General features: G+C 42.5%; 1 protein-coding gene across 2 annotated transcripts in view; it reads left to right on the top strand.

Moving 5' to 3' along the window:
* MOB3B (MOB kinase activator 3B) overlaps positions 1-16,029 on the top strand; it is a 247,458-nt gene that overhangs the window by 189,760 nt on the left and 41,669 nt on the right. For both annotated transcript variants that reach the window (XM_030194182.1, XM_030194181.1), the window contains exon 3: positions 10,321-10,523. In XM_030194182.1, coding sequence (XP_030050042.1) covers positions 10,321-10,523 — 203 coding nt within the window. The remainder of the gene's footprint in view (positions 1-10,320; positions 10,524-16,029) is intronic.

The following is a 16,029-nucleotide window of genomic DNA, read 5'->3' as shown; positions in this document are numbered from 1 at the left end:
ATGGGTCTCAGAGGCTCTGTGTTTTATCATTCGGCTTTTTTTCTACAGTAGGAGTGAGGAGAGGCAGCGGTGGCTAAAAAGCGGGCATTAGGGAGTTTCTGCTAGTGCGGAAGTCACTACTGGAGTGGTTGAGGGCACTTCATGCCACTCCAAAAATTTTGCCCTTGAAGTGACCACCTCACTTCACCTAATGATAGGGCTGCCCTGAGCGGAATGAAGAGAGGTTGCCCGAGTCCAAGCAAGAGCCCAGCCCACTTTGGGAGCTACATCCTATGCAGTGTTGTCTGGTCGTTGTGGAAAAACAAGCAAAAAACAAGCAATATCAGTTAAAAAAAGCCTGAAAATAAGCCCAATTTTTCATACGCTAAAACACTAATATGCTTTTGGGAGGGATACGTGCACTATATAGCCATCCCACAGCTCAGATTTTAATCAAAGGAGCACTATCTCCGCTTTTTTTCTTAAAAAGGGGCACGAGGCAGGGGTGCCCGCTCTCTCCGATGTTGTTCGTGCTGTCACTTGAACCGTTCGCTATAAAAATTAGGAAGACAGATAAAGTGCAAGGAATAAGAGTGGGATCTCAGGAATTCAAAATTAATCTATTTGCAGATGACATGCTCATATACCTAGATCAGGCTTCCTCGACTGTTTCCAATCTAATAGACTTAATTGTTCAATTTGGGTCCTTTTCTGGACTACGAATCAATTTCGATAAGTCGGAGGCCTTACCGGTGTCATCACCTTGCACATGTCGGCATGCGACAGCTTTTCCCTTAGCTTGGTCGACGGGAAAATTAAAGTACCTGGGGGTGTATCTACATAAGGATATGAGAGTGGTGTATCGTTGCAATATACAGGATAAGCTAGACAGTCTTAAGAAATTATGCCACCGGTGGAGAGATCTACCGCTCTCCTTATTGGGGAGGGTAGCACTGGTCAAAATGATAATGCTACCAAAAATATTGTACTCCTTACAGATGCTGCCCCTTTGGGTCACACGAAAAGATGAACTGTACTATAAGGGGTTTATTGGGACCTTTATTTGGGCAGGGAAGAGGGCTAGGATAAGTTTTGCTAAATTAACGCTGAACAGGAATAGAGGGGGGTTAAATCTTCCGGACCTGCGTCTGTATAACGTGGCAGCGCTGCTTCGGTGGATATATGAGCTACATGCCGGGTCATCTAAGTTTGCTCCAGACTGTATCTGGCAGGATGAAAAGCTTCCATATTCGGCGTTCAATATTTTGCAGTTAGGGGGGAGCTTGAAAGGAGACTTGCATTTTTTGATTCAGCCGTTGAGAAAGGCATGGAATTGGTGGAGGGAGGGCTTGGGAAAGGCTTCCGGGCCGTCTCCATTTTTGGCAGCAGTGGACAATCCTTTTTTCCCGGCGGGACAGGGAGTGTCGAGGTTTAAGGTATGGGCTAAGAATGGGTGTCGGTATGTGGGTCATTTTGTGGCTGATGGGGAGGAGAAGTTCCCTACCTTTGGGCAAGCGCAGGTATACTGGAATCTAGGGTGGGCAGATGTCTTTCCCTTCATGCAATGGAAGCACTATTGTGCGACCTTGTCCTCTATGAAAGATAGGGGACCCAGCTTTTCTAGGCTGGACAAGATGTTTTGTAAGGTGCCGGAGTCTGCAAATAAACTGTCAGTATGGTATTCCATGGGAAAGGAGCAAAAGGAGGCCTCCTTCTTTGCTGGCTTAGCAACTTGGTGGGGGAAGCAGGTCGGGGAGGAAATTACTGTGGATATGCTTGCAAATTATTTTACAGGGGCATTCAAAGCAACCACTAGTGCAAATCTGCAAGAGATGCAGTTTAAGTTATTACATGGTGCTTTTATAACACGAGAAAGAGGGAAGCAGATGGGGCTTTGGGATGATGATACGTGTATGAGATGTAAACATAGGGTAGGCACGCTAATTCATACTTTTTTGGAATGTACCAAATTAGGTGAGTTTTGGGGGGGAGTGTTGAAAGTATTGGAACGTATGTTGGCAATGAAAGTAGAGTGGTCCTATAGGATTCTGCTATTTGGGGATGAATCTCGAATGCGTGAGCAGGGGCTCCATCAATCGCAGATTAGGTTTGTGTGTGTAGCGCTTCTCTTAGCACGAAAAGTGGTGTTGGCCCAATGGATTTTGGAAGAACCACCGGCTACCCATCACTGGCAGAATAAAATGACGCAAATGGCCAGGTGGGAAAAGGAATGGTGTAAGTCTGCTGGAAGGAGAGGACAGGCATGTGGATCCCTATGGCAGCTGTTTGAGGCGTTGTATTCATTACCCCGAACGTCTCCAGGAGCAGTGGGGGGTGGAGAGGGACGGGGGTAGGGTGGGGGGAGGGTAGGTGGTTGGGGTGGAAGGTTATGTGGGGAGGGGGGAAGGAAAAAAAAATTAGATGGAATGGTAGATTGTGTTATTACTTGCTTGTGGGCAACGAGTTGTATATTTGGTTATCAATTTTGTTACTCATTCCTTGTGTGAATCGACAGTAGAGCGGTGATCTTGTAGTTGTTGGAAAGGTACGAGTCAGTTGGCTCACTGTGTTGGCATGTGATGTAACATTTCCTTCAATAAAAATATTTAAAAAAAAAACAAAAAAAACAAAACACTAATATGCTAATCAGAAGGCAGCACATAGGGTACACCAGTATTTAAAGGGAAGATATATGTATACTTCCCTTTGGAAATTACCCCAAAGAAAGTACAAGCAGAACTTTACAACTGCTATTTAATATGCATAATCTTGCAAGTTTGTGTCGTCCCAGGTGTCAGAAGGCAGTCCTAATACAGGGGTGGTGCATGTTGTGATTAACTCCTTCCATAGCCAATGAGGAAACGAAAGAGGACAGGAAAAGGCAGGACTGAGCACCGACTGACACACTTACTTGCAATGTTATCATGACAACAATTGTGGATGATCGGCGGTATATCAAGTCAAATAAAAGAAAAAAGAATAAGTCCAAAAACAAACTACCCACAAGTTTAGGAAAAAAACCCGCAACTTAAAAAAATAACAAGCCCAAACTTGCCTCCACTGCATGCAAATCTGTCTCATGAATATTCATTGTGGATATCCTGAAAACCTGACTGGCTGGGGTGCCTCCAGGACCAGGTTTGGGAAGCACTGGGATAATCCAAATATGTTATCAGAGTTGGCAATGTAAAAAGTACAAAAGTCATATCACAGATTAACCTTCAGAATCTAACTATACATCTATAATCTCTCTCTCTCTCTATATATATACAGTGGGGGAAATAAGTATTTGATCCCTTGCTGATTTTGTAAGTTTGCCCACTGACAAAGACATGAGCAGCCCATAATTGAAGGGTAGGTTATTGGTAACAGTGAGAGATAGCACATCACAAATTAAATCCGGAAAATCACATTGTGGAAAGTATATGAATTTATTTGCATTCTGCAGAGGGAAATAAGTATTTGATCCCCCACCAACCAGTAAGAGATCTGGCCCCTACAGACCAGGTAGATGCTCCAAATCAACTCGTTACCTGCATGACAGACAGCTGTCGGCAATGGTCACCTGTATGAAAGACACCTGTCCACAGACTCAGTGAATCAGTCAGACTCTAACCTCTACAAAATGGCCAAGAGCAAGGAGATGTCTAAGGATGTCAGGGACAAGATCATACACCTGCACAAGGCTGGAATGGGCTACAAAACCATCAGTAAGACGCTGGGCGAGAAGGAGACAACTGTTGGTGCCATAGTAAGAAAATGGAAGAAGTACAAAATGACTGTCAATCGACAAAGATCTGGGGCTCCACACAAAATCTCACCTCGTGGGGTATCCTTGATCATGAGGAAGGTTAGAAATCAGCCTACAACTACAAGGGGGGAACTTGTCAATGATCTCAAGGCAGCTGGGACCACTGTCACCACGAAAACCATTGGTAACACATTACGACATAACGGATTGCAATCCTGCAGTGCCCGCAAGGTCCCCCTGCTCCGGAAGGCACATGTGACGGCCCGTCTGAAGTTTGCCAGTGAACACCTGGATGATGCCGACAGTGATTGGGAGAAGGTGCTGTGGTCAGATGAGACAAAAATTGAGCTCTTTGGCATGAACTCAACTCGCCGTGTTTGGAGGAAGAGAAATGCTGCCTATGACCCAAAGAACACCGTCCCCACTGTCAAGCATGGAGGTGGAAATGTTATGTTTTGGGGGTGTTTCTCTGCTAAGGGCACAGGACTACTTCACCGCATCAATGGGAGAATGGATGGGGCCATGTACCGTACAATTCTGAGTGACAACCTCCTTCCCTCCGCCAGGGCCTTAAAAATGGGTCGTGGCTGGGTCTTCCAGCACGACAATGACCCAAAACATACAGCCAAGGCAACAAAGGAGTGGCTCAGGAAGAAGCACATTAGGGTCATGGAGTGGCCTAGCCAGTCACCAGACCTTAATCCCATTGAAAACTTATGGAGGGAGCTGAAGCTGCGAGTTGCCAAGCGACAGCCCAGAACTCTTAATGATTTAGAGATGATCTGCAAAGAGGAGTGGACCAAAATTCCTCCTGACATGTGTGCAAACCTCATCATCAACTACAGAAGACGTCTGACCGCTGTGCTTGCCAACAAGGGTTTTGCCACCAAGTATTAGGTCTTGTTTGCCAGAGGGATTAAATACTTATTTCCCTCTGCAGAATGCAAATAAATTCATATACTTTCCACAATGTGATTTTCCGGATTTAATTTGTGATGTGCTATCTCTCACTGTTACCAATAACCTACCCTTCAATTATGGGCTGCTCATGTCTTTGTCAGTGGGCAAACTTACAAAATCAGCAAGGGATCAAATACTTATTTCCCCCACTGTATATACATCTATATAATCTATCTATACATGCATCTAGCTTCTCTTATATCTGCACGCAACTATGGAATGAACTACCAACTTCCATAAAAACAACGCACGATTTGACAACTTTCTGGAAACTACTGAAGACAAACCTGTTCAAAGAGACTTATAAAAAGGATCCTCCATAACGAATAGCTCCTAGACTATACCAGAACTATCTTTATTGTACTCTCCTAATTTAATTACTTTAATCGCATTCTCATTATTGATCATTATACTTTGTCCTACTTTCATTTATGTTATGAATTATCTATTTATCAACTTCTAGTTTTTATCTGATTTTCTTATGCACCTTACTTGTAATATATTTTGAACTTCTTATTCCGTTAATGTGATTGCTATTGCAACAAAATGTAAGCCACATTGAGCCTGCAAATAGGTGGGAAAATGTAGGATACAAATGTAGCAAATAAATACATAAATAACTGACTTTCTTTTCTGTTTTTTAAAAAACATTCCAGCATTTTTCTTAACATATAAAATTGCTTGCACACAGCCTGTATTTATCTTGTATTTGGTTGAATTGGTGGTCTGACAACTGCCACGGATGGGTTAAAAGGCCTACAGCAGAACAGGTTTACCATGCTCACTGGTGATGTGGTACTACTGTAATCCAATGTGTGGAATTTGAAACTGCTTTCAAATGCTGGGTACCAGGTTTTTTTTCAGCCCAATAAAATGGACAGCCTATACAAAAGTGCAGTAAAAGACTGGCATTTCCAAATGTTTTTCCCTGTTTGGTTCTAACAGCTGCTGCTGCAACAGCAGACAGAAGGGTGGCCTGCAGAGGGTGGGAGGATGAAGAATTAGTTTATCTATTAACCACTTGGCAGCTGTCAGCCCTTTGGGAAAAACAAGAGTTTGTGGCCCCTGGGATTGTTTTGCTTGGCACAAAAGGACAGACACTTCCCTGAGATAATAGCAAACATCTGTTTGGGTGTATAGTGTGTGTAGCTGAATTTCCAGAAGCAGTGTTTTTCAAGCCAGTCTGGTTTGCCTAATGTCCACACACTGAATATGCATGAAGTAGATTTGCATGGAATGGAGGCAATGTATGCAAATCTCTCATGCTAATTCATTATGGATATCCTGAAATCCAGACTGGCTAGGGGATACTCCAGCACATGATTGAGAAGAACTGATTGAGGATGTTTTGAAAGTGGTGGCAGTGGGTCCGGGTATGGATTAAACCAATTTGTGGGGTGTGGAGAAAGGAGAAGGCTTACTAGTCTATATTTGTATCTAGCATGTGCATGTGTAGTTTTCCGCATAGTCAATTGGATTTCTTTTAAAACTAGTAAAAAAAGGCCCGTTTCTGGCACAAATGAAACGGGCCCTAGCAAGGTTTTCCTTGGAGTGTGTATGTTTGAGAGAGAGTGTGTGTGAGAGTGACTGTGTGAGTGTATGTGTGTGAAAAAGAGTGAGTCTGGGTGCAAGTGTGTCTGTGAGAGAGAGTGTGTGTGTGAGAACGAGAGTGTGTGCAAGTGCGTATGTGAGACACAGTGTGAGAGTGTTTCACACAGATACAGTGTGTGCGAGAGAGAGTGTGTGTGAGACACAGACTCTCTGTGAGACAGTGTATGAGACCAAGAGAATGTGTGAGTGACTGTGTGACACATACAGAGTGAATGTGATACAGTGTGAGACAGAGTGTGTGAGAGTGAGAGAGAGAAAGACATTGACTGTGAGAGAGAGTGTGTGACAGAGATACCTCCCCCCCTCTGGTGTCAGGCCCCCCTCCCTCCCTCTCTCTGGTGTCAGGCCCCCCCTCTCTCTCTCTGGTGTCTGAGCGTTACTGTGCAGGACGCTGAGCTCTGGCTGTGCTTCAAGGAACTGACCAATTCTATTTAATAGAATGCACCTCCAACATTCTGAAGCCGAGAAATCTCGTGTGGTTGGTCACTTCTGCTTGTGACGAACCCGGAAGTACGTGATGTCAATTCAGGAGATGGATACAGAGAGCAGGAATGCCTCAGCCATGCAGTCAGCTTCAGAATGTTGGAGGTGCGTTTTATTATCTCTCTATATAAAAGGCACCACCAACGTTCTATGAAGCCTCCAGCCGGAAGTGTGAAGGGGGAGAGATATCCGGTTTCCCCATGAGTGTCTGCCCCGCCCTCTCTGTAACACAGTCAGTGAAGGAAAACACAGCAAAGCACGAAATCAAATCGCTCTCTCTGTAACAGTGAAGGACTCAGAGGGGGGAGGGGAGAGAGGGCAGAGGGCAGGGACACACACACTCCCACATGCACACAGAAGAAAACCTTGCTAGCCCCCGTTTCATTTGCATCAGAAACGGGGCTTTTTTACTAGTATAGGATAATTGTCAAGAGGTAGAAAGAGGGAGGGAGGCTGTAGATAGAGAAATCTCAGTCTGCACAGTGCAGAGGAACTTATTTCAGGTCATTTATCTTTCTAAAACAGTTTGCTTTTACCATCTCTGATTTTCTCTGGAGAGTGGAGGAGGAGGAGTAGGGATCTTGAGGCAGAGCTTCTCAAACTGTGGGTCAAGACCCCAAATGGAATCACAGAACCTGCTTTGGGGGTCATGACTTTGATGGGCTGTCAATAGGGTACATTCATTATTATGGATCTCCAGGGGGGTCACACAATTTTATTTGACCTCAGTCATGGCGTCACAGGCACAAAAGATTGGGAAGCACTGCCTTAAAGTTGCACTGGTGCCTTTAAACTGAGGCTCTAACCTCCACCCTAACCTGACCCAATTTTTGATATTCCTTTTTTTAAATTTCTTTATTATTTATATTATTATACAGCTCAAAACTGAAACAATATTGCAATCTGTAATATTTAAACAAACCAATATCTCCATAACATTAAGTTGAAATTACTTAAATACATCGACCTTAACATTAGACAATATAGATCCAAGCAGAGGAAATAATAACAATATAGTATTATTATTACTACATTCTTTTGAAAATAAATTAACCCAGGAGTCGCTACTAACCTATTGCTTTTCCCAATCTATCTTACAGTGTGCACCTGTTAATTAAACATTTACATTCACATTAATGTCTTCCTTAGAAACCAAAAACTCTTCTAATTGTTTAGGATCAAAGAATTGTTAATTTTTTAACTGATATAATATTCGACAAATACACGGAAATTTAACTGGCCCCTAGAGCCAAAGTCCTCTGACACATTGCCAAAAAGGCTTTGTGTCTCTTCTGTGTTTCTCTGGATAAATCTGGATACATTCTTATCTTAGATCCCAAAAAAAGAGAGTCTAAGTGTCTGAAGAAAAGTCTCAGTACAGCATCTCTATCCATTTCAAGAGCAAACGTTACTACAGCAGTAGTTCTTTGGGTAATTATTTCCAATGATGATTCCAAAAAGGATGTTAAGATCATACCATCTCCCACATGTTGCTGCAAGGTTCCATTACCAGATTGTATATTATTCTGAAGATATTGCACCTGCACTATAGGAGGCAGTGAGTGACATCCCTAGAACCTCAACCATATATTTTGTAACCATTTCCACAGATTAAATTAATGGAGACCTTGGGAAATTAGTAAATCTCAAATTAGGTTTCCTAGATTGGTTTTCCAAATATTCCAGTCTCCGTAAAGTGAAATTTCTTTCCTTGATTGAGACTAAAGTCAGGTTCTCCAATTTTTGTAAAATTTCCCCGAATTGTTTCATTTCAAGATTCTGCTGTTTATTTATCTGCTCCTAAATTAGGACTGCTTCGGTCAAAACCTTAATCTCTGAATTTGTTTAAACCAAAATTTGCAAGGAAGAATGCACTGTAAATGTCAAATCCCAGAGTGACTCCAATGTCACTATGGCTGGTTTACTCAGTAACCCCAAGGAAAAAGCCGGGGGGGGGGGGGGTACTTTAAAGATTTGGTTCAAACTAGCAGTTGTCTTTAAAGGAACATTTTTGAATTATGTTCGCCTACCAGACCGCTCTCCACTACTTCCTCTGGTATGGTTGGGTTCCCTTCCTGGATATTCCGCCCCTCTTCTGGAGGCTGAACTGCAGGCCCCGCTTCCATACCTCCTCCTCCTGGCTGTGGGTGGGGGTGCACACACGACGGGGCTTAGGGAAACCCCGTATACACTGTCGGCCAACACTGATGTGTTGGCGCGGGTAGTAGGGGAAGCTTGCCTAGGTCCCATCGTCACCCCGAAGCGCTCTAGCATCAGCTGCTGGGAAGGGTGAGTTCCAGGGGTTGAGGAAAGCTCCCTTACTTTCTTTCTCCTTTTCCCCATTTTCTCTCAGGGAATTCAGGAGTCCTTCTCAGCGCTAACATGGGGCGCGTCCAGTACTGCGACTCGCTACAGCGCCATCTTGGATCATCGTCTCCAATTTTTGATATTCCTATTTCACTTCCAATTATATACCAATAATAAAAATATATGTTCCAAGACATATAGAAGGAACAGTGGCAGAGCCAAAGTTGAAAATGTATTTTAATTCCTGATTCTTAAGGGTCTATGTATTAACTTGGAACATAGGAGCCAACTTGTCAAAATTATTGGGGATGCTAAGCCCAATGGAAATAACCCCTTCCTGGACACATATAAGGAATTTTCTCAATGTTGGGGGTGCTCAAGCACCCACAGCCGGCTCCTATGACTTGGAATGTGTGTTTATTTGCATATACAGCTCCCATCACAAATAATGGAAAACATGGTAAAAGCGCATGTGTCACCACATGTTTCAGATTAATAAATAGTACTGCTTTGTTACCAAGCATTGTCTATAACTGCACAGCTTCTCCATCCAGCACATCAGCAAGGGGAGCGGAAATACCTGCCATCCATCCATACCTGTCTTTGTTTCAGTTTAGCATGGAGTGGAGGAGTGGCCTAGTGATTACAGCACCCGTCTTGCCCTCCAGAGGTGCCTGGTTCAAATCCCACAGGTATGGATGGATGATATCTTTTCCTCATTCCTGAACTATACTGATTAGAATTGTGTTCCCCATAAGTCTGAATGACTAGAAACACCTTAACTGGGGTTTGTATCTTGACAATCGCTCCTTTTTCACTTTGTCAAACTGTTGTATTTATACAAGATGAGTTTTCTTGTTTTCTTTCTGTTGTATAATTATTGGGAAAATAACTTCTAAAAGTTTTAAAGAAATTATACTTTTTCCCAGGGATGCAATGGCTTAGCCCTTTCTACCTGTTGCTCTACAGTACTTCAGCACTGAAGCTTTTTTCTGGGGCATACACATTTAGGCACCCTATTATAAATTTGCCCTTCTTATAGGGTAGATATCTGTTCTTTCTTTTCTCTTCTGTATGGCATGAATACTGCATGGAAAAATTACTGTGTTGGTGGACGAGAAATGTTTTAAATAAAAGGTTTCATTGTATGTTGTTCAATGAGAAGAGCCTTTGAATCACTTTTTTTTTGTTATGTGTTTCAACTGAAATAAATTCCCTCTTATTTTCAGGTGTGCCTTTTCCAAAGAACTTCCTTCAGATCTGCAAGAAAATACTGTGCAGACTTTTCCGGGTATTTGTTCATGTCTACATCCATCACTTTGACCGGATGATCATTATGGGAGCAGAAGCCCATGTCAATACCTGTTACAAACACTTTTATTACTTTGTGACCGAGCTGAACCTCATAGATCGCAAGGAATTAGAGCCTTTGGTAAGTGGGGAAAAATGGATAATGGTTTCAGGTAATGAATTCTGTCTTTCCTATGTCTACTACTACTACTACTACTACTACTATTTAGCATTTCTATAGCGCTACAAAGCATACGCAGCGCTGCACAAACATAGAAGAAAGACAGTCCCTGCTCAAAGAGCTTACAATCTAATAGACAAAAAATAAATAAAGTAAGCAAATCAAATCAATTAATGTGAACGGGAAGGAAGAGAGGAGGGTAGGTGGAGGCGAGTGGTTACAAGTGGTTACGAGTCAAAAGCAATGTTAAAGAGGTGGGCTTTCAGTCTAGATTTAAAGGTGGCCAAGGATGGGGCAAGACGTAGGGGCTCAGGAAGTTTATTCCAGGCGTAGGGTGCAGCGAGACAAAAGGCGCGAAGTCTGGAGTTGGCAGTAGTGGAGAAGGGAACAGATAAGAAGGATTTATCCATGGAGCGGAGTGCACGGGAAGGGGTGTTGGGATGGACGAGTGTGGAGAGATACTGGGAAGCAGCAGAGTGAGTACATTTATAGGTTAGTAGAAGAAGTTTGAACAGGATGCGAAAACGGATAGGGAGCCAGTGAAGGGTCTTGAGGAGAGGGGTAGTATGAGTAAAGCGACCCTGGAGGAAGATGAGATGGGCAGCTAAACAGACAGGGGAGTGGCTGGAACCCTCTCTGCTAAGGGGAATGGCTGGAACTCGCCTCTCATTGGCCTGTCAGGATTTAAGTTGACAGTCTGTAGCTGCAGACGTCAGAAGCCAAGATCTACTTAAGCCTACCTTTCCCTGCAACCCTTGCTTTAGCGTTGATTGCTTATCTGAAGCCTGCTTGTGCTAGGGCACTTTTGTTTACATAGGAGTTTTGCTTTTCTCCTGGTTGCTTGGTGATTCTGTGTGTGTGTGTGCTGGGTATTCCCAGCATGATCCTGATTGCCTCACTTCACTACACCTGGTCTGTTCTCTTCTTCTCTAGTGTTGTGCTGTCTGTGGTAAGCTTGTGCCTGGTTTGTTTGATTAGTTCCCTCTCTCTCTCTCTGTTCCCTTTGTTGTGCTAAGCTTAGGCTCTGCTCCCTGTGGTACTGCCTCCGTTTGGCAGTTCCCCTGGCCTTGTATCTGCTCCTGTTTGTTTGTTTTAGTTTCCCTTTGTTTGCCTCTCTGTTGTCTGCCGTGTAGCCCTGCTTCCTGCAGTTCGGTGTTTCAGGAGTAGCCTCTACCTTAGCCTGTTTCCCTTTGTTTGCTGAGTCTGTCTCCTGATTCAAGTAAGCTGTGCTCCTTATCTGATCTGTGTGTGTTAAGGCAGCTTTCTCTGTTTGCTTACTCTTCCTTTTGCCTTGAGTGCTGTGTGGCACAGCCCTGTATATTTCTATAGCAGTTCCCTTTTGTGATGTGGGGTCAGCCTTGTGCATTCTTGTGTGTGGATTCCCTTTACCTTGAATGCGGTGTGGCGCAGCCTTGTTTATTCCTATAAGCAGTTCCCTTTATCTCTGTGTGTTGTGGGGTCAGCTTTGTGTATTCTTATAGGTGGTTTCCCTTTACCTTTGTGTGCTGTATGGTACAGCCTAGAGTGTTCCCTTGAGGGGCTTCCTGTATCCTTGTCTGCCCTGTGGCACAGCCGTGTATATTCCTTTAGAGGCTCCTGTGTTTCGCCATTTCCCTTGTGTCTCTAACCAGTTCTGTGTGCGCTGCTTGTGCTCCAGTCCCTTGGGGAACCCTTCGTTGTTCTTTCTCCCTTTCCAGTGTATGAGTTGGTTCTGTTCTGCCGTGAGGCCCGCCCACTTGGACTCTGTGCGAGTAGGTTCCTGATAGGCCGTGAGGCCCGCCTGAATGCTCTATCTCCCATTTTCTGGTGGTGTGAGTTGGTTGTTGTGTGTGTGCGGGGCTTGGTGGCTGGGGTGGTGTGTAGGGCCCGTTTGGTCTCCCCTAGACCTTGGCCAAAACCCTATACTAGGCCTCGGGCTGGGCTCAAGGGTTCACGACCAGATTAACACTACCAAGGCCTATAAAATCATTAATGTTACTTTTGAAATTGTATGTGTATTGGTTTAAAAAGTAGCATGAAGAACTTGAAACTCCCTGCATGTCCCGCCCTCCCCCCCAAAATATATCTATATATATTAGCAACAGTTCTCTTATGGCAGGCCATTTACTATCAGTAAAGTACACATTAAAGACCTTAACATCACCTGCCAGCTCCATCTAGGATTACTGTTTAGTTACACAGCTAAATGTTATACTCAGGTGAATACTGAGCACCCTGGTTGATATGAATATAAGAGATAATCCTCTAGAAATGATTCTGGTTTTACAGTCTGACCTGTTTGCTCTGCTCTGATGTTATTGCCTCATGCTGAGAGGAAAAAAAAACAATATTAGAGATGGATGTAGTGGAGGACGTTAAGACAGGAAGAGAGAAAAATGACAAATAGACATGAACCCCCTGACATAATAGTTAAGAGAAGACAGAGGAAAGCAGAGACTGAGACTAACATGATTACAAAAATTAATTGGCCAGAAGCAAAGGTAGAAAAAATAATGTTATTTTAAATTTTGGATAAAATAGTGTAGTAGCCATGTTATTCCATTCTAATTAAAAATGGAAAATAAGGTGATACCTTTTTATTGTACTAACTTAATATATATTTTTTACTAGCTTTCAGAGCCAAAAACTCCTTCCACATGTCAGGAAAGTATACTATAACTGCAACATGTGATCATTTGTGATGATCTTAAGGTGGCCAAACAGGTAGCAAGGTGACTGTGAAAGCTAGAAGGATGCTTGGGTGCATAGGGAGAGAAATGGCCAGTAGGAAAAAGGAGGTGGTGATACTCCTATATAAGACTGGTGAGACCTCATTTAGAATATTGTATACAATTCTGGAGACTGCACCTTCAAAAGGATATAAACAGGATGGAGTCCAGAGGGTGACTATTAAAATGGTCAGTGGTCTTCTTCATAAAACATATGAGGACAGATTTAAAGATCTCAATATGTATACTTTGGAAGAAAGGTGGGAGAGGGGAGATATGATAGAAACATTTAAATACCTAAGCGGTATAAATGCACAGGAGGTGAGTTTCTCTTTCAATTGAAAGGAAGCTCTGGAACGAGGGGGCATAGGATGAAGGTGAAATGGGATAGACTCAGAAGTAACCTGAGGAAAAAGTTCTTCACGGGAAAGAGTGGTGGATTTGTGGAACTCCCGGGGGAAGTGATGGAGATGAAAACAGTATCTGAATTCAAGCGAGCTTGGGACAAGTACATAGGATCTCTTAAGAAGTGACAGGGAGAGTAGATGGCATGGGTGGGCAGACTTCATAGCCATATGCATATGGTCTTTATCTTCCTACATTTTTCTATGTTTCTATGTAACATACTGTCCTGATCTGAGGAAGATGGTTTTGGGCTCTGAAAAAAATGTATTATGTTTAGTCTAATACAAAAGTATCACCTAATTTTCCATTTTGTGTTTTATTTCTATTTGTTAATTTATAATGTGATTGGAGTATATGTCAGTTTTTGAAATGTTACATCTGCTATCTTTGTACTTTGCATAATACAGGGGGCCATGTGTCACTGTTTTCTCTTTATTGTTATATGCATTGTATGCAGAGTCTGGCTTCTTGGGGGTTCATTTTAATTTCAGATGTTTTTAAAACCTTAAGAATATGGGTTGAAGAAATTGTGATTTTAAAACTTTACATTTGACTGTACATCAGAGGCATGCCTAGTTATATTTCTGTAGTCCGCCTTGATGCTAAGCATGTGCTGGTGTTGGCGGCTCAGGGAGCTGCCGCAGACTGCTGAAGTCAAGAGCAATGTTTTTGTCGCCATAAGGGGGAGTTGTTCAGCTGGTGGGGCTTGGGATTTTTGCTAGCTCAGGTATTCTTTTAGTTGAGTAGGGAGGGGATGGACATCAGAAATCTGTATTTTTTTCCCAGCCAATTTTGCAGTCTATGAGTGTGAAAAGGTTGGAAAAGGCTGCTGTAGAATACTGTTAGAATCTGCAGAATGTAGACCAGAGCTCTGTTGCAAATGTTCTGCCCCCTGCAATCCTGCTGCTTCCAGTATTTTGGCCCATAGCAACACAGACATACAGAGACAAGGAACAATAACTTAGGCAACTGATAAAGGATGTCACCACAAAAACAGCTCCCAAAACAATCTTTTCACACTGCCAAAAGTCATATTCATCAGTGGTTCTCAACCCAGTGTTTGGGGCACAGCCAGCCAGTCAGGTTTTCACTGCTTTTTGGTATTGGACCTTTGAGAATGACAGTAAGTATACTGAAGATTTCCTCTTCCAATCAATGCTATTAGTTATGGCTTAATCCTGAAAAGATAATTGTGTTAGACTGCATTAAGTATATTTTATACTGTACACTATTTACCAATTACAAGCTTAATTAGGGAGATTTGTAAGGAAAAATCAACAGCATCTGTAGCTGTAGGTAAAATCCATATATAAACTAATTTCTACAAAGAACTAAGTAGGCAGCGTATCAGTTCATGCCAGAGAAATATTCATGTTGGAAATCTTGGGTGGTAAGTTGTCTGCCGGTTGAGTTCAATCATATGTTTTTATTCCTGGTTAAACTGTTTTCTATAACAGAAATTAAGAATTAGGACCTCAGAAGTCATTGCCTTCCCCACAGTTTCAGAGCAAATAATTAAATATTTTATTGTTTCCCGTTCTATGAATGCACTACCATGAGAAGATGGGTGTGGTAATGAAGCTACCTATCTGGACTACCCCATCAAAAAGAATACTTGTTTATGTCTTAGTACTTATAGCCCACAGTATCTATACATCTAAGTGGGTCTCAATCAACATACACAGCAAAGTATGAAATCATAAAACAATAACACAAAAGCAACAAACAAAACCCAAATAAAATGATTGATCATGACTGCCTGATAAATATAAGAAACAGATCATAGCTGTAATTAGATTAGATTTCCATAGGTGTTTTGAAATAGATAAGTCTTTAGCCTTTTCATAAAGGTCATGTTGTCTTCAATATGCCTCTGATCTCCCATTAAGGAGTTCCACAATGTGGGTCCAGCTGTTGAGGAGACAGGCAAATGAGTCATCCAGACGAACATAGCAGAAAGACAGAATGTCTGATAAATATTGTTCTTCAGATTTTAATATCCGCGAGTGGCTGTATTGTTTCAAACAAGCAGAAATACATCCAGGAGCCCCATTATTCAGAGTTTTATACACTAACATTGTGATCTTTTATCTGAGCCACCAAAAATTAGTAACCCAATACAAGGAAGCTAAAATAGGAGAAATATGCACATAGGGCCAGATTATATATGATGCTTAAAAAATCTGCGTGGAAAACATTCCTGCCTAAGTGTATTCTATAAGATTTAGGCGCAGTATATAGAATACATTTAGTTGATATCCCAGCGCCTAAAATTACGTGCCTCCATTTACACCAAATAAAATGTAGCATAAATCCCTGCATGTAGATTTACACAGACTGGGCCATATTCTATA

Source organism: Microcaecilia unicolor, chromosome 2, assembly GCF_901765095.1.
Source record: "Microcaecilia unicolor chromosome 2, aMicUni1.1, whole genome shotgun sequence".
Lineage (NCBI taxonomy): Eukaryota > Metazoa > Chordata > Amphibia > Gymnophiona > Siphonopidae > Microcaecilia > Microcaecilia unicolor.
Note: the sequence above shows the minus strand (reverse complement) of the source record. Positions and strands in the feature narration are given on the sequence as shown.